The 18849-nt window shown below is 40.0% G+C and overlaps 2 protein-coding genes across 2 annotated transcripts; both read left to right on the top strand.

Moving 5' to 3' along the window:
* Positions 1–46: 46 nt before the first annotated feature.
* Positions 47–9924, top strand: LOC146674953 (ubiquitin carboxyl-terminal hydrolase 47). The gene is made up of 11 exons (XM_085399192.1): positions 47–979; positions 3263–3365; positions 4817–4929; positions 5028–5098; positions 5169–5294; positions 7512–7607; positions 7693–7821; positions 8307–8435; positions 8545–8582; positions 9269–9300; positions 9385–9924. Exons 1-11 carry the CDS (start codon positions 907–909, stop codon positions 9630–9632), a joined length of 1158 nt encoding a protein of 385 aa, XP_085255318.1. The 5' UTR covers positions 47–906; the 3' UTR covers positions 9633–9924.
* Positions 9925–14175: 4251 nt separating this feature from the next.
* On the top strand, positions 14176–17880 carry LOC146674952 (E3 ubiquitin-protein ligase DDB_G0292642-like). Its single transcript, XM_085402441.1, has 5 exons — positions 14176–14222; positions 14564–14658; positions 14824–14924; positions 16960–17115; positions 17218–17880. The coding sequence occupies exons 1-5, from the start codon at positions 14203–14205 to the stop codon at positions 17671–17673; spliced, it is 828 nt and encodes a 275-aa protein (XP_085258567.1). The 5' UTR covers positions 14176–14202; the 3' UTR covers positions 17674–17880.
* The last annotated feature ends 969 nt before the right edge of the window (positions 17881–18849 follow it).

Below are 18849 nucleotides of genomic sequence, written 5' to 3'. Positions count from 1 at the left end.
GTTTTTTTTCTCTTTTCTTTTTCTCTTTTTTTAAATAACACACTAAATAACACTAATCCATTCGCGTCTGCCTATATGCAAAGGATGTCTTCTTTCACTTGCGTGTGTGGACACACGAAGGTCACCACTCTGCCCTCCTCCCCATGTCGGAAAAAACAACCTTTCATGGGTGTCAGATCGGGTCCAAGTGAATTAAATTTCCTCATGAGACCGCGAGAACGAGGCTCGTAAAGAGCTCCGCATGTTGTTGTTATGATGTAAATACAAAAATGGGATACACAATCTATACTCATTCTGTAATAATAATAATAATAATAATAATAATAATAATAATAGTTGTAAACTCGAAAAATTTCGTCTCATCTAAACATAAAAAGGAAGAGGAACTCAGTCCATTTGATGGAAATGTAAACACTGACGAGCTGCATTCAAAATCACAATGTTTTAAAAATTACGCTAAGGTGTATCAAACAGTGTCTGCCAATATTTTATGACCACTTGGACTTTTGCATGGAGACTCTCCAGTGCATCATGTGCCCTCTGGGCGGATTTCAAGCTGACACGAATGAGTAGGCTGCTCCCCTGTGCCTGCGTGCGCAACAATCCCATGGCGCGCGCAGTAAAAAATCTCGACTTTCTTCTCTTTAAAATATAAAATAATCATTGTATGGAGCCTGTTCTTAAATAGAAAGTTCAATCTGAACTTGCAGCAAACAGCGACATCGGCGGATCTATTTTTAAACCAAGACAACAAGAAAAGAAGGTGAGCCGATAGTTCAAAGTCGAAACTATTCCTGGGTGAAAATATGGAATATGAGATGGTGCAACAAAGAGCTGGATATTTTTAACAAATAAACTCAGATTTTAAAAAAAGCAAAACAATTTATCCTCAAGGAGAAATTCAAGATGATCAGCTCCAGGAAACGGAACCTGGAAGAAGTGAACACAGAAGAGACGAAAAAACTAAGAGAGGATGCAGGTGAGTTAAAGTCTTTTATACTGAACACTTGCTGGACAAAAATTAAAGAAATAAAACTAAAGCACCGCATACACAGGATTTATAAAGCCGATTTATAAAGCTGTAACTGTCACAGAAAAGAAACATCTTTAAACCATGTCCCCATAAGGCCCAGGCTACATTATACATTCAGAGACCACTTTATTAGGCACACCTGTTCAACTCAGAATCAGAATCAGAATCAGAAACTTTATTGTCATTGTCATGAGAACAACGAAATTAAGAATGGTCCCCGATCATTGCATCATCCCTAGCAATATCAAAATATAAATAAAACAATAAAATTCAATAAATAAAATAGATAGAATACTTAAAATACTAATAAGATATAAAAGTAAAACATTCACATACATTCCCACACACATGCTTCAGACCGTGCATAGATTAACACAAGAGTGGCGTGATGGACATTTTTTTGTAGTATTCAGATGTGTTATTGCAGTTGGATAACAGCTGTGTTTGAGTCTATTAGTCCTTGCTCTGATTGCCCTGTACCGTCTGCCTGAGGGCAACAGTTCGAACAGGGAGTGGCCAGGATGTGAGGTGTCTTTTATGATGTTTTGGGCCTTTTTAAAACAGTGGGCGTTGTGTAGAACTTCCAGTGTGGGGAGAGGGCAGCCAGTGATCTTTTGGGCGGTGTTAATGATCCCTTGGAGTGCTTTCCTCTGAGCCCCTGTGCAGCTAGTGTACCAGATGCATATGCAGTAAGTTAGAACACTCTCAATGGTGGCTCTGTAGAAGGACACCAGCAGTCTCTGTGTGATGTTATTCCTCCTGAGAATTCTCAGGAAGTACAGTCTCTGTTGGGCCTTTTTCAGCAGCTCGGAGGTGTTCACACTCCAGGAAAGGTTCTCCTCTATATTGACTCCCAGGAAGCGGAAGCTTGCCACCCTTTCTACACAGTCCCCATTTATGAATAGTGGTTGGATCTCTGCCTTTTTCCTTCTGAAGTCTATTATGAGTTCTTTGGTTTTTGAAGTGTTGAGGAGGAGGTTATTGGCCTTACACCATGACGTCAGCTGCTCCACCTCGTCTCTGTACGTAGACTCGTCTCCCTTGGAAATGAGCCCCACCACTGTGGTGTCATCTGCAAATTTCACAAAGATGTTGCTGTGGTGGCGAGGAGTGCAGTCGTGTGTGTAGAGAGAGTAGAGCAGTGGACTGAGCACACAGCCCTGGGGTGAGCCAGTGCTGAGACTCAGGGCTGAGGATGTGTGATGGCCAACTCTGACTCTCTGTCTACGGCCCGAGAGGAAGCTATTGATCCACATGCAGGTGCTGTATGGAAGCCCCAGGTCTTGTAGCTTGGCCACCAGTTTGTGTGGAAGGATGGTGTTAAAAGCTGAGCAGTAATCCACGAAGAGCATCCGCACATAGCTACCATGCTCTTCCAGGTGAGTTAATGCAGCATGGAGTGCTGTGGCTACAGCGTCTTCCGTGGATCGGTTTGCTCTGTAGGCAAACTGGTGTGGATCCAGGCTGCGGGGCAGGGCTGCTGTGATGTGTCTGCGGACCAGCTTCTCAAAGCATTTCATTACCACTGGGGTGAGTGCCACCGGTCTGTAGTCATTCAGGCCGGTGATGTGGGGCTTCTTAGGCAAGGGGACTATGGTGGAGGACTTCAGGCAGAGTGGGACAGTCGCCTGTGCGAGGGATTTGTTGAAAATCCTGGTGAAGATCCCAGCCAGCTGTCCTGCACAATCCCTCAATATTCGACCTGGCACACCATCAGGACCCGCCGCCTTCCTCGGGTTAACAGCCTGCAGCATGCGCCTCACCTCGTGCTCTTCCAGGGTGAGGGTGGTGCTGCTATGGGTGGCGTGTTGCTGCTGTGGCTCCAATACCTCCGGTACCCTGGTCTCAACTATTCTATAAGGCATCTAATAGCCAGTCACATGGCACCAACCCACTGCATGTAGACATGGTCAAGATGACCTGCTGACGTCCAGATGAACATCAAAACCAGGAAGAAAAATAGTTTAAGTGACTTTGAATCGTTGATGCTTTGAAATATTTCAGAAACTGCTGATCTACTGGAATTTGCCCACACAATCTCACGTCACATAAGAGTTTTCATAAATAGATACAACAAACCTATTGGTCTGTCAAAAACTGTCAAATTAATTCCTTATATATGCTTTAAATATGCATCATTTTTGTGGCTGAGGTCTTTAAATTTTTTGTAATCTTTTCTACAGTCATTTATAAAAAAAATGCTATTTTTTCTTTCTTTTACCCCCAAAGTAATCCAGCAGAAGAAATTTCATGGCCTGAAAAATCAAGGAGCCACATGTTATCTCAACAGCATAATGCAAGTTTTCTTCATGACACCTGAGATTCATGACAGGTGGGAGATTTTAGATTGCTTATATTTCACATCTGATGCTAATTAGAAACAAATAAACAAACAAATATACCCCTCTTCTGTGGAACCAGCTTCCAGTTTGGATTCAGGGGACAGACACAATCTCTTCTTTTAAGATTAGGCTTAAAACTTTCTTTTATGTCATAGCTTGTAGTTAGGACTGGATCAGGTGATCCTCAATCCTCCTTTATTTATTATTTTATTTCCCACTGTCGCCAAGTGCTTGCTCACATAGCAACAATCGAATTGAACTGAAAGTGAACAAAATTGAAGCGTTTATGCCACTGAGAATTATTTTGATTCATCAGGCCCTGAGTTTTATAAGCTCAGATATGTTATTACAAGATTTCTGGTCATGTTAAACTTTCTTCATATTTAGAAAATGTCACACAGAATAAATATTCTTTGGTTTGAGAATTATTTTTAGGAATCATATTACTCTCAACCAGCTGCTATACTGAAAGAAAACAAGAGACGTGAAAAAAAAGTTTCATCTAGTGGTGAATCGGTTCTTCTATCTTTCCCCACCTGCACTCCACCTCGTTTTATTTGAAGTGAGGTGGAGTGCAAACTATGGTCCTCCTCCATTCTTAGAGAAAAGTAAGCAGTTATTATCTGCCATGTGATTGAAGTGGAGCTTGTGCAAAACCATTGGTTCATCAGGTTATTGTAGTCACAATGTGATTATGATGGGGGCAAATGCATGGTTAATCAAATGTATGATCAGTCCCCTGCTGTGGGTTGTTGACTGTTCATTCATCACATAACTGGTATGAAAGCTTCATCTTCATCTACATTATTTTACGAATAGTTCGCAAAGCAGCAAACTTTCTGAACCCAAAACAGTGACTCCCAGTCATTACTTGGTTTTCTTTCATAAAAAGGAGTAAAAAAATAACTTTATGTAAAAAAAACAAACAAAAAACATCCAAAAAGCTTTTGTTTACTTCGCTTATCAACTTTTGAGCCTAGAGTGCAACTTTTGTTCTGATAGTTCTTTATGACAGTCTGGTGTGTTGTGCTGCTATCAGCAAATGTAAACCTGATCTTCTGACCCCAGTCACAAATAAGGAGTTGACTCTAGAGGTCTTACAGAGTTAGATTTTGTTTGTTTTCAACTTCAGTCCCCATGAATGCAACTCTTGGTTTAATAGAGGCAGGTTTTTTTTTCTTTTTTTAGGATATGCATTTTACCCCCTAATATCTTTAAAGAAAAATGTAAATGTAGGAAGCCCCTTGAGTTATTAATTGGGTGTCAAATCAGTCAAAGTGTTTCATTTCGAATTTTTTTGTCAGAAATGAAAGAAATCAAATGACTGAATAACATTGTTCTTGGTCACAAGCCTGTATTTGAAATTAGATAAAATATTAACAACATGGTGAATGGACCATAAAAAGTCAATATTAACTAAGAAATATCTGTTTTCCTGAAGGTTGGATCCAGAATCACAGAAAATAGACCAAGAGCTGAGAAACATCTTTGAACGTCTGAAGAAAGGAACGTGTGGAACAGAAAAGATAACAAAAACTTTGGAGATCCATAATGGTGAGATGACCAGTTGGTAAAACATAAACATCAAAGGTAAACTCAAAGAAAAGGTCACATAGTGGCTGTGCTGAGTAACATTTACATGTAATTTTCAGTTTCTCAGCAGCGTGATGCTGCTGACTGCCTGGATCTGATTTTATGTAAGGTCAGCCCCCGTGTCTCTGAGGTGAGAATCTTACCATCCAAATAACATTGAGAAACCAGAATGTTTTCTAACTGATATTTCTGTGTTAAAGCTTTTTGAGGGTCAGCTGACGTACACAACAAAATGCTCCAAAGGCCACGTCATCAATGAAGAGACAAATCCTTTCTGGACTCTTTCACTGTCACTGAGAGACAACCCTGATGAAATATACAGCATGGTAAGCAGCAGCCAGGGCTCAGACTGCACCCCTGGTCATGCTGGTTTTGAGTTAATAAAGAGATAATTCTGTCATTGGTACAGAAAAGATGTTTATTCTAACATACACTGTGGTGTAATCTGGATACATCATCAGTGATGTTCCCGGGCTCATCAGGTGCTTCAGGTCTCTTTTCTTTTTTTCTTTTTTTTTTGCCTGTCCCGTTTGGCTCTTTTGCCATCAGAATTATTGTCTAAAGGCGAAGAAAGATCCATCCATCCATCCATTCGCTTCCGCTTATCCTTTTCAGGGTCGCGGGGGGCGCTGGAGCCTATCCCAGCTGTCATAGGGCGAGAGGCAGGGTACACCCTGGACAGGTCGCCAGTCTGTCGCAGGGCCAACACACAAGGACAGACAACCATTCACACTCACATTCATTCACACACTCACACCTAGTGGCAATTTGGATTATCCAATTAACCTATCCCCACAAGCTGCATGTCTTTGGACGGTGGGAGGAAGCCGGAGTACCCGGAGAGAACCCACGCAAACACGGGGAGAACATGCAAACTACTTTACCAAATTGACCATCCCAGCCTTGCCGTAATGGTCTATTTGATTCATCTTTTATTGTTTATTTTATTTATTTTTTATTTTCACTTGTTAGATACGGGACAGACTTGAATGAGGAAAAGAAAAGGGAGAAAGGAAAAGGGGAAAAAAAACAGTGGAGAAGAGGGGCGGGGATAAAGGGCAAAAAAACCAAAAACCAACTAAATAAGCAGACAAAAAAAAAATACATATATCAATCACCTGGATCACCTGTTGAGAAAGAAAAAAGAAAACAAGCAGAAGAAAAGGAGAGCAATACAATAAACAACATCATGATGATCTATGGGAATATAACAGTAAATACTAAATATTAAACATTATTGTGCAGCACGTAAGATCGACAGCGCACAGTGTGCTTTGAGGTAGGAGCCAAAAAGGGTGTAGTTTGTGTGTGTGAGTCCCCGTGTGTACACCTGTGAGCATGAGCGCGCTTGTTTTTAAAAGGTTCCTTCATGTAATGATCTGCTAGAGGGTGTGGGGGGGGCACAGCCCCGTCCTCCAGGGCATGAAGCAGGTATGGAGGAGATCAAGACTCCAGACATCCAGAGGCCCCCAGAACACAAGAAACCAAGGAAGACCAACAGAGGGGCAGCCGCGCCACTGTCCCAGAAAGAGCTGAGGAGAGTCCCAGATGAGGGCTCACTCAGCAGCCGCGGAGCAGGAGCCAGGGGGAGTTGCAGTGACGCGCCCGTGAGCTCCGCCGGCAGCCAGCTGTGCCTGAGTGACCGAGCTCCAGGCCGAGAGGCCGAGGGCATCCCACCCCGAACTGGCCCGAGCGAGCCCCAGGCTCCAGGCCCCGATAAGCGGCCACCAAGGAGTGAGCCGGTGTGTACCTGGGCGCCCATCCTCGGACACAAAGAACCACCAACGCACCGATGTCTGAGGGAGTCCGCCACTGGCAGGGGAAGTGGTGGTGGGAGATAGGCCTCCATACCTTGGAGGGCCTGAGATGTCTCCAGAGAGGTGGCATCTGATACCCAACCTAACATATAGACACAGACATACAGGCACACTCAGATACAAACATCCATTACCACCCTCATGCTCTCATATGGTGTTTCAGGTCTTAATATCAGACACCTTCTCCTCGGTGACCCAGCCATGGGGATCAGGCCCTGACTTGCGTCCAGGTAGCAGGCTCTACTGCATAACACCTTTCTTCAACCAGAGCTATTGGGAATCATTCACTTGACAGCTTTCCTCCTTCACAGTCTACAGATCCCCAAGAGCACTAGGACTACTCAGTGTATATACTGACTTGCAAAGCCCCCAACACGCCACCTCCATGGGGTCAGTGGGTGCTTTCAACCCTTGCCTCCAAAAATTGGCTACAAAGTATTTTGTCCACTTTCTTTCCTGGGCTTCCTCCACTCAGTCCTCCTGTGGGACCATCAACTCCAGCAGCGTGACTTGCTTAGACTCCTCAGACTCCCAGGACCATGTCAGGCCTGAGTATGGGGGTTACAATGAGCACGCTTAGTGTGCATGAAAGCTTTTCAGTTGTGTATGTAAAAGTGTTTTACTAGTTGGTTTGTGTAACCAACTCTTTCTTTAAGAGCTTGATTTCTGCCCCCCCCCCCTTCTTCTTCTTTTTTTTAAAAAATTGCAACATGTGTGTTTGTGCAGGAAGGAGGATTTGAAAAGATTTTCCAAACCAAGTCATACAGTGGAGACAACATGGTGTACTGTGGAGAATGTGAGAAAAAAACAGAAGCAACGAGTGTGAGTTTCTTAGTTTTTTTTATTTTAAAGCAGAGTCTGTTAGTCAAACTCTGCTGTGTGTAATCATCTCTCTTGTGGTTTTTAGAAATGTGAGATGGTGAAGTTTCCTCACATCTTGATTCTACTCCTGAAGAGATTTGGCTTTGACTACTACACCATGTCAGATTTCAAGTCCAACTGCTGTGTCGCTGTGCCATCTGAAATGACAACAAACGTAAGGAGAAGTCACTCTGAAACCTGCTCTTATGTTTTTGTTTCTATAAACTTAGAACAAAACTAAGGAAATTTGTGATTGGTCAATTGTTTCTTTGTTGTAACTGGCAACTAATCTTATATCTGTTGGAAAGCCTGTTTATTTCTCCTTTAAATGCTCCCACATTTGTAAGGAAATGCGTTTGTAGGGTGAGCAGCAGTTACACCCATGAAAAACCTGCCAGATCTTCTCTGTCAATGTCAAACAGTTTACTCTGCTAATGACTCTTGCATGGTGTTGTTTATTAGTTTGGGTGAAGGAAGGCTGAAGAAATAAGAAAGGTCCATGCTCACAGGTGCTGAGAATCTGGTACCTGGGGTACCAAAGCTGAGATTTATTACCAAGAAGCATTGTTAGGGCAAAGAAATAATCAGTCAAACACAGATTTCCTTACTTTTTGCGGTAATTTTATATGTTCTTATGTCTGACTGCGTGCTCTGTTGTAGGGCAAAAAGTACAAAGTGTATGGGATAGTGAATCACATGGGCAGTCTGAGAGGTGGACATTACACAGCCACTGTGCTGTTCAGGGAGGACCACACCTGGTATGACTGTGATGACTGTAATGTGACAAAGGTGACTGATTAAATAGAACTGAAATATGGGTCATATTTAAAACCTACAGAAAGTGTTACAACTGCAGGGCTCATTTTAATGTTAATCTTGGTTTTGTTGATGTGTGCAGGCTGAAGAACAGCTGTTTGCAAAAACCAAGACATACAAGTAAGTTTAATTTTGTTTAACAAGTCTGACACAGCAGACAGTTTACATCTAGAGCTGTTTGTGAGCTTTATTTACTAAACCTTCACAAAATGATTTTTTTTTCACCAGTGGTTTTGCGACCGAGTGTTTTGTGTGTTTTAGTTTTATTCTTTGATTATTGTTATTTTCTCAGCGTTTCCTGGTTTATTTTGAAAGAGTCTTGCGTGTCTCAGCTGGTTCCCTGTGTACTTCCACTTCCCCTGATCACCTCCTGTGTGTATTTAAGTCCTCTGTCTTCCTTTGTTCATTGGCAGGTCATCTTTTTACCTTACATGTCTCGTCTTTGTATTCATAGTATTCATAGTCGTCATTGTTGTTTCATAGTTATCACCGTTTTCATAGTAAGTTTGAGTTTTTTCCAGTTTAGGCGTTAGTTTAGTTCTCGTCACTGTTCATGTTGTTTGCACTTGTCGTCATCAGCCCTAATAAAGGCTCATCTTTGTTTAAAGACTACAGTTCCTCTTTCAGTGTCTGCATTTGGGTCCGTTTACAAAACACACCGACCTACCCCGCCGTGACAGGCAGTTATTTTTACCACTTGTTGGGGCACTTTAATGTCTTTAATAAGCATGTATGACTGATGGATTACTGAACATTGTTGAATTTCCTTCTTGCTCTGTGTGAACTTCAAAATGATGGTTCGACAGTTCCAGGACTGCATATCTGGTGATGTACAGAGGTAAGATCACAAAACTACTGAACATCAAGAAATCGTTTAAGAAGTTCATTCAACACTGACAAATAATTACTGTCTTTTGTGAAGCCTCGGAGAGAGAGCCAGAGGAATTGAAAGAACAACAGAGGACCAGGAGAAGAGTGGGGGAAAAGGATGAACCAAAGAAAAGAAGAGTGCATGAATACATAAAGAAATCTGGAGAAAAGAACATCCACGACGATGCCCTGCAACCTGGCAAGAGTTCAGAGATAAAGAGGAATACTTTTTTGATCACTGGTTTTTTGGCCTTAATTGTAATACTTGCAATGATACTCACAGCTCTAAGCAGAAACTGATGGAGAGGAAGAAAGTCACCAGAGTTTATGGTTTTGAACATTTCAGCTTGTAACAGAACCAGTTTTGTCAAGGGTGCAATGAAAATGTTATAATTGCCTTTCACAGATAACTATGGTCGATGTTATGAACGCAACTTTGTAGAAGCCATTTAAATAATTGTAAAATCAGTTGTTTGAAGTGTGCAGCTCAAAGAAGTTGCTGTGGTGATGATGATGATGATGATGATGTGGATGAATTTTAATCACAACAGAAAAAATTCAGGCATCAAAATTGTATTTTTCACATTGTCACTGTAAATTCTGACGCACAAACACAGCCATGACATGCAATACCAAGATTTCATTAGCAATAAACGATTAAATAATAACTGTTGTAATCATAAAGTTTTCCCCAAAATTATAAAAAATGATTTTCCAAATAAATAAAGGGTCCCACTCCACAGTGAGTGATAGTGACAGAACAATATCATATATTTGTTTGACGTGCAATTTACAGTTCACCCAGAAGGAGGCAGTGATCCAATAATGTAACTAGAATGGTTATGGATATGTAATCTCTCATTATTAATATTTAGCAACTTATATATTTACTTATATATTTCTGGCTTTAATATTACATAATAGAAACTGTAAAAGTAAGTTTATTACCTACTGTTGTTACCTGAAACCACAAAGACCATCAGCTGTAAGAGCGGTATGTTGACATAGCCTATAGGCTACTTATAAACACTGACAACCTTTCAATTGATATTCTGCACATTGTCATCCAGTTTCTGAATCCTGCAGACAATATTAATTGCAGTGTCCTGCCTTAATTTTTAGAGCTCACCATCCAAGCCAAGCGTCCAACAGTCCAAAAGCAAAGTGTAGCTGAGCATCATAGTAGAGACTGAGCTGCTGCTGTCAGATGTTCTCTCATCATCAAAATCTCTTGTGAAAGGTAGCTTGTATTTTCATCTTTAGCCACCTTCAGCCACCAGGTGGGCCTTCTTCATATTTACTTTCTAATAGTTTACTCTGTATATCAGGTGTGTAAATTAAAGCAATTAAAGGTGCTGCTAGTTAGAGACATTGTGGAATTTGTTGTGTATGTGGACTACTCAGATTTAATTTGTAAGGCACTTATACAGTTGCTGACTAATATACAAAATGTCTATGTTGTACACATTTAATGTTATTCCTTATCACTTTCTGATCAGAAACACACGACACCATGTTTTCAGCCTCACTGTGATGGACTAAGTCCTCCTGATCTACAATCACTGCTGCATCAAGTGCTTCTTTTCAGTCCACACTAACAACATACACTAATCTACATATTCACTGTGAACATGTAGATTAGTGAATGTTGTAAAAAGAAACAAACAAAACAAAAATTTGAGTATAGCTTCCCATATAACTTTTTCATTTTCCCACCGAATAACTGAAACTATTCATGTTTTTAATACGATTTTACTCCCCCACCTTCCCTCTCCCTTTTTAAAAGCAGCTGAGATGCAACGTGATACATGATATAGGCAACAATCATTAAAATCAGAAAGCCTAAACATGCACTGTTTACCAGAAATCTCACATATGCTCTCTAACCCTGTGTTAGTTACTATATATGTCTAAAAACATATCTTTACTAATTGTAATGTTCATTTTATAATACATGGACAAAGTCCCAAAAGATTTGGATCATTTGACTAAACTGGAAAATCACATGCCTTTCTCCAGTTTAACAACGTTGGATGGAATGGTATCAAGAGAATATAATTTTGTATTTGTGGCTGTTCCTGAGTTTTTTCATTGCAAACATTATCCTGCATCATACTTAAATCAGCTACTCTAAAAGATTTAAAAAAAGCTGGAAAAATAAACAAATGACTTCAATACAACTTTCTTGGGAATACTTATTTACACACTAATTAATCATTATTTACAATCTTTGATACTTAGTACTGAACTCTAAATAGGTTTGATAAAAGTCTTAAGATGTAAAGGAAGACCCAAAGATGACACAGTTCAGTCTCAGCTGGCAAAGATGATGCATTTTGTCCTTTGGTGTATCATATTTCAGTCCTGCTGTGCATCGATGATGATATCTGTCAGCCACCGTGGACCTTCGCCACCATCTGCACCACAGACGAGGGTTTGATCCCATACTCCGACAGAGATGCAGAGTCATCGTCCAGCGGCTTTCCTGAGACAATCAGCCGGAATTCAGCCACAAGATATCCTACACACACAAGACAGGAGAGAGAGAACCTCACTAAATATTTAAACATGTCACAAATAATTATATCATGTCCCTGAACACCACTGAAGATTGTTATTTTTAAAAGTCACTCAGAGAGCACATGACTGTGGCCACTGCTCAACTTAAACTAAACTAAGTGTGAAGAATATTTAATTCAACTATAATAAAATAATAACTGGAAACAAAACAAAACCTGAGTGTGCTCTCACAGTTTGTGCTACTAACTGACATACAACAACAGTAAACACGTACAAATGTGTGCATGGGACTGTGCTCATCTATTAACACAACCTGAGATGTCCACTTGAATGTGTGTTTGAAGTTGTTCTGTTTTATTATTGTGCTTCTTGATTCTTGCACCACACAAATACCTCGCATGACAATAAAACAAACTGAAACTGATACTGAACATAATGTAAACAAAACTAAATCAAAAGATTTTTTAACAATAAAAATTAAGCACATTAAGGTCATTTAAAAGATGAATAAAATAAACCAGGACATTTGAATGTAGGCTTATAACAGAGTCTGCCTCATTTGCTTGTCTTACTTTTTATCAGATTTCTACATAATCACATGAGACACAGATTAAACACAGATCTGTTTTGAGTTGTTGGGCTTACCTTTCTTGGGAAACAGTTGCGCTGCTTTCATCTTCAAGTCTTTCACGGTCTTCTGCTGCTTTTTGGAGTGGTTTAATTTGATAATCCCCAGCTCACCTGCGGGTGAGCGAACAGACACGCTGTACTTGCACATTATGTTTGTCTGGATCGTGTGTGAGGCTGAGGAGCTCCTTTGGGTTCTGTTAAAGTCAGATAAGGTGAGTGTATTAGTCACTGAGATGGGCTGTCTCTAAATAGTTGTTCAGCTGACGACTCTGTCAGACAAACATGAAAACACACTTCAAGAATTTTAGGGAAGTTCCTGAGTTCTAATTTAGTTTCACTATCATCTCCACACAGAGATCACATGATTTATTTTAACACAACAAACTGTTTACACTGTCACACTCAGTGGATACTAACACTAGTATCCATATTTATCAATACTTAAACGGCATCAAACACTTTATCTTATGTACTTTATCAGTTTTCTATTCTGGTCAAAATGTGCTTCATTGTTTGATTGCAGTACAGCAGAGCTCCAGAGGTGAAGATAGAAGTCAGCAGCAGCCCAAGTGTCACCTGGCAGTTTATTGCTCTCTGCCAGGTGATTGGCTGAAGAGCTGTGAAAAGGTAGTGGGTGTGTGGGGTGAAGTGAGCGCTCTTCTGTGGAAAAAACCCAGAGGCAATTAATTCACTCAGGTGCGAGTGGGTATACTGTCGTGTGACCACGAATTTTAATAGAAGAATTGATCAAGCCCTAGATCGACTGCGCGCAGGGAAACTGATCAATATTCTGTGCTGTCTCTGCTGTCCTTTTTTCGTTCTTTTGATTGATTTGTGATTTTGTTTTGGTTAGTCCGTCCAGCCGTAAAGGCGATTATTGATTGAGAGTAAGTTGTGTAAGGGCGGACTAACCTCCCTTTTTGTTTTTTTGTTTAATTGTTTGTGCCACTTCCCTTTATCTCCCAGATCGCAGGCCATGCATAGCACTGATTCCCAGCTGCGCTGAGACCCGAATTGTTTGCAGTGTGTGTCGCTAAGCGGGGTGTGACGGGTTGCAGTGTTGTTATTTTCGCACAGTTTGTGTGGTAAGTCTCATGTGCAGCTGGGATATCAGCACGATGTGTTGTAAGTCCTGTCTGGAAATGACTGGGAATTTGTATGTCTAACTCATGTAATAAAGAAATGATCAATTTATTTCTTTGCCCCGTTTACTCATCCCTTGTCCTCTGTTACAAATAGAATATTTGTATAAAGTGAAGTAAATTAGAGGGGAAGAGAAGGAGAGAGAGAGCTGTATACAGACATCAAACATACCAACTAATTAGATTGCTTTTGAAGGTTTAGGTTAAACTGAGATTTGCAAAAGTGAAAAAAGATTAAATATTTTTGTAAGCATCATATTTCTTTAGTATTTAGTGCAATGCACTGTATGCATGACATACCCCCAAAGGTTTGATCCTGGAGTCGTCCCTAGAAAAAGTCTATAACTTTGCTAAACATAAACAAAAAACAAATAAAAGAAAACAACAACAAAAACAACTTTCCCCCTCTTTTAAAGAATATTATGCGTTATATGTGTTATACTTCAATCTTCAGGGACGGTTTCCTCCTTATCATTGCTCACTGATAAAGGTCAAGCTCCATGTTCACGTCACTCGGAGTCATTAGTTGTTACGCTCATAACAGCGTCAGACGTTTTTTGGTTGCATCTAGAGCGAGGATGGCGGGTCTGCTGCACAGGTAACACTCAGCGTGGTTCACTCACTGATGTGTGTGTGTGCTACATTTACTCGTCTGTTTTCACAGGTAAAGATGTGATCGGACTTTTTGTTATGTTTGGAAACTGCGCACCGGAGAGCGCGCGCTGTGCCCGATCATTCAGTGTCACAGTCTGACATCACAGTGATACTGAAACATGAAGCCGCTGATTAAAAACTTTGAATGTGAAGAAGAAACGGGAACTGTTGATCGAAGATCCCGCAACACTGCAGCGCGCACGCTGTTCTGACTCCAAGCCGGATTTTGCGCTTTTACGTGAAACCGGAAGTGTTCATTCAGATCTGTTTGTTGTTGTTTCGCAGTGTGACACTCCCAAGAGTGCCGACAAAACACGAAAAGTGTTACGACCCTCATGACCCAACAGTTAAATTTGTCGATAAGGAGGATGATTTGGACTGTAAGTATCACGTGAGCACTTTTCACGGCGATGTCAAACAGATAGAATTTAATGGAGAAACAGTAAAAAAGAAAACAATCAAATGCATAAACCAATGTAAGAACAGACATCAGCATATATTTCTGTGTAACACTGATTTTTGCTTGTGTGTGTGATTGTTCTCAGTTTTGTGTGAAGACTTCAAATCTCGCAGAGCTCAGATGTCCTGTGGTCACGCTGTGACCCCGACCTCTCTCACCAACTGGTGTCGCAAGTTGTTGGACCAGGTAGGCCACTAAAGGTTGTCTTTGTTAAAATAAACAGTATGTAGCAACAAAAACGAGTGATGGGGAAAAAGAGAGAAACAAACGATGATTACTAGGATGGTGGTGTGGTGATTGGGAGTGAAAAGCTTTACAATTACAAGGAAAATCCAGCAACGGAACCCAGGGAATGACAGCTATATATCTGGTTCAAACATATGGTAATTATCAAGGAGGCGCTCAGGTCTGCTATACTTTAGACAGAGACACGGCTAAGGTCATTTGACAGGTATTTAAAACAAACCAATTGCACATATACCATTAATCACTTCAGGGCTGCAGCTCACCAGTGAGCAAATGGACTGCCAGAAGAAGACCAGAGAATCACCAATCCACAGGTGCATCTCACCTCTAATTAACACTTAAATTAAAGTTTAGCTCAAACCAGGGCTGTCTACACCGGCTCTTGCTTACCCTTACCCATCCCTGTTGCTTGTCTTGTTCACACCTTGTTCCAAATTATTATGCAAATGATATTTTTCTCTGTTTTTCCTAAATAGTTGATTCAAATGACAGTCGGCATATTTTTCCAAGTCATCGACCAATAGAGTATAATTCAAATGTCACTGAACAAAACTCCCAATGAAAACAGTACGTTTTTCAAAAATAAAAAACTTAAAATGCACTGTTCCAAATTATTACGCACACAGAGTTTCAAAAGATTTTATAGGTTGTAGAGAATTGAAAATGGTCATTTGTTGAATTTGCAGCATTAGTAGATCAATTTCACAGACATCAAAAGCTATTTCAATCAAAAACATCTTAACAGGTCAAGTTACATATTAACATATGAACCCTTGTGCATTTTCTGCTGGGGTGTTTTTTCTGTTCTCAAACTGTTCTCCCATTAGGAGCTCAGTCTGAGTGGAGGTTTCTTTCTCCTCCTCTCACCTCATGTAGTGTATTTTCATTGTTTTTTTTCCCCCTATCAGCCTACCTCTCTGACATGTCTTCCCAATGTGATGTTTGTGTAAAGTTTGGTCAGAGGGTTCCTTTGTAAGTGCGCATGCGCCATTAGTGTGCTACCTGCTGCAACCTATAATTTCCTTTGGGATTATTAAAGTATTTCTGATTCTGATAAATAACCACGGAACATGGAAGTATATCCCACCAGCAAAGCCACCCACTGACCTCCACTTTAAGCCTTCAGCTTCTGAATAAAATAAAACAAAAAAGTTGTTTATAGATCCAAAACATGAAGACAATCAAACTCACCCTCATGGTAGTAACAAACTGGTCATCTGCAGCTATAAAAAGGTCCTTCCAGTGGTGTAAAAAACATTAGTATATTACAAACCAAAGGCTTTTCTTTTTAATCTTATTGGTGTGGCCTTTCACAACAGTCCCAGTTTCTTATGTGGCTCCTTGGGAAAATTAATTGTCCACCTCTGGGATCAGGTTTTACCGTAGCTGCTCTGGTGATTAACTGACTTTTTAAATAATGCTCTGCTAAACAACTTTATATCCACACTGTCCACGGCAAAGTTAAAGTATTTTGAGAAGTCATGTCCTTCTTTTGCACCTCAGGAGTTTTGGACTTATAAAACAGTATTTAAAGTTAGATTAGTAACCAGTGAATGTACAAGCCTGTATGGAAACACTGGGACTGTAGATTCTGGCTTACTGCTCTTACTGCCTTATTTGGCTTTTTTGAGACTCCAGTGCAGCTTTAATTACACCTGTGCTTTTATAGCTGTGACCTTTGAATGTTTTCTGTGTGAAGAGCCTTTGCACAGATGACTTTAAGACAGAATTAAGCAACAAAAATCACTACAGTGTTTCAACAAACAATGGCATATTTAGCAATGCATTTCTGACGGATGAGGAAATATTTTGATTATGATTTGTTTCATTAGGTGTTGAGCAACCTTTCTCCACAATATAGAGTTTAATATTTTAATATTTTAAGCTTAACTGGAAAAAAAGAGGAAAAAAATATTTCATCAACTTGTTTGGAACAAGTCTGATAATTCTCCCATCTCTCATTATCTCAATAAAGGGTGAAAGCAGATTTGTGTGTGGCGGGTCTGGTTGCAGTGCTGAGTGGACTTTTTCAGAGGTTTGGAAAATGGCTCTTCTGACCCCTCAAGAAACTGAGCATTTTCGAAACAAATTGGCTGTCAATGCTGCCTTGCAGACGCTTATTACCAAATCGGTAAGTATCTCATTAGAATAGTATAATGTCATGAAAATAGAAATGTATTTCTTGTAAGATTTAGTTCTTATTAAATATTGTAACTCTCTTGTCTCCATGTAGTGTCCTGTATGCAGATCCACTTTGATGAGAGAGAATGGATCAGATTTGAATGTCCTCTGTAAAGTGTGCACAGCAGTAAAAGGACGACCGTTTGAATTCTGCTGGCAGTGTTTGAGGGAGTGGAAGGGTCCACGGCCTCGGAAAGACCGCTGTGAAAATGATGGCTGCTGTAACCACTCACTAAAAACACTAAAAACCTGCCCAGATATCAGCTTTGATTCAGTTGAGGGAGTCAACGGGTGTCCCTCTGTACGTGCCTGTCCCACCTGTGGGTTACTGTTGGAGCACAACAAGAGGCGCTGTAAATCTCTTGTTTGTCCTCGATGTAAGGTGAAGTTCTGTTTTGTGTGCCTGAAGATCTTCACTAAATGTATGAAAACAAGTGGCCCTTATGCAGCATGCTCCAGTGGTGTAGCCCCCAGACAGACATCGATACCTGTATGGAAAAAGAAATAATTAAAAAGACACAAAGCTCCCAAGTTTCACTTTTAATGCCTTTTCTGTAAATAATATACCATGATGTTTTTTGTTTTTTTTACATGACCTGTGGTTTTAGTCACTTGTTATAATTCTCTATTGTGTTGGAACAGTTATCAGATATAATCAATGTTGGCTTATATTGATGAGAAATTTGCTACCAAATGTGATCTTTACAGCTGTATTATGTCTGAATCATAACGACAATAAACCTGAAAAATGTCGTTCATTCATAAATTTGAAAACAAGTTAATCATACATTCTGTGATAAACGCATTCTTTGCCTCAATATTTAGTTATTTTACATTATCCTGTCATTGTCTGTTGCATCTTTAGCATCAGCATCTTTGGCATTAGGATCTTCTAAATTGTTCTAAATTTTATACATTTAATTACAGGTTGTAAAGCTAAAATACAGATTAGAATAAATGCATTAACAAAATAAATAGCACAATAACTGACAGATAAAAATAACTAACTTATTAGAGAAGAATATTAAAAAAAGATAAAAATGAATGTAAACGTGGTGCGCTTTGAAACACATTGAATAATTCATTGGCTACATTTTAAAATAACACTTTAAATACATTAACTATTCTAATTTTACAACAATTAAAGTTTATCTGACTCGGATCTCTGGACCTTTTCACTTTCATCCACCAGGTGGCACTTTGTTTACTCTGTACATGAGGTCTGTGAATTAGAGGGGTGTGTCCAGTTAGACACAAATGTTTTTAACCTTCCTGTTGTGTTCGGGTCAAAGACTCCCACCGGAATGTATCCACACTGCACCATGAAGGCTGCATGGTGTTTAAAAGCATTTGTGTGTAACTGGAAGCACCTCCCAGTGCTCTAATTCATGTGCAGAGTACACAAAGCTCCACTTGGTGGCTGAAGGTGAACAGGTCCAGAGATCGGAGGCAGATAAACTTCGACTATCCAAATTTTACAATACTTAATATATTCAAAGTGTTTTTTTTAATGTAGGGAATGAATTATTCAGTGTGTTTCAAAGTGCACCACGCTTTCATTCATTTTTATCTTTCTTTATATTCTTCTGTAACAAGTTATTTATTTTTATCTGTCAGTTGTCAGAGGAGGGTTTGATCCCATATTCAGGCAGAAATGCAGATTAATCGTCCAGCGGCTTCCCCA

Source organism: Rhamphochromis longiceps, linkage group LG3 (assembly GCF_057381845.1).
Source record: "Rhamphochromis longiceps isolate RC_006_pf linkage group LG3, R_longiceps_female_GT1.1, whole genome shotgun sequence".
NCBI lineage: Eukaryota > Metazoa > Chordata > Actinopteri > Cichliformes > Cichlidae > Rhamphochromis > Rhamphochromis longiceps.
This window is presented reverse-complemented; position numbering and strand designations above follow the sequence as displayed.

Excerpts from the sequence above, each read along its gene's own strand:
- LOC146674953 (XM_085399192.1), top strand. The coding sequence starts at position 907 with ATGATCAGCTCCAGGAAACGGAACCTGGAAGAAGTGAACACAGAAGAG. Across the intron at positions 5,099-5,168 it reads TCAGCCCCCGTGTCTCTGAG|CTTTTTGAGGGTCAGCTGAC; the intron begins GTGAGAATCTTA and ends TCTGTGTTAAAG. Across the intron at positions 8,583-9,268 it reads GCAAAAACCAAGACATACAA|TTCCAGGACTGCATATCTGG; the intron begins GTAAGTTTAATT and ends ATGGTTCGACAG.
- LOC146674952 (XM_085402441.1), top strand. The coding sequence starts at position 14,203 with ATGGCGGGTCTGCTGCACAG. Across the intron at positions 14,223-14,563 it reads ATGGCGGGTCTGCTGCACAG|TGTGACACTCCCAAGAGTGC; the intron begins GTAACACTCAGC and ends GTTGTTTCGCAG. Across the intron at positions 17,116-17,217 it reads AGACGCTTATTACCAAATCG|TGTCCTGTATGCAGATCCAC; the intron begins GTAAGTATCTCA and ends GTCTCCATGTAG.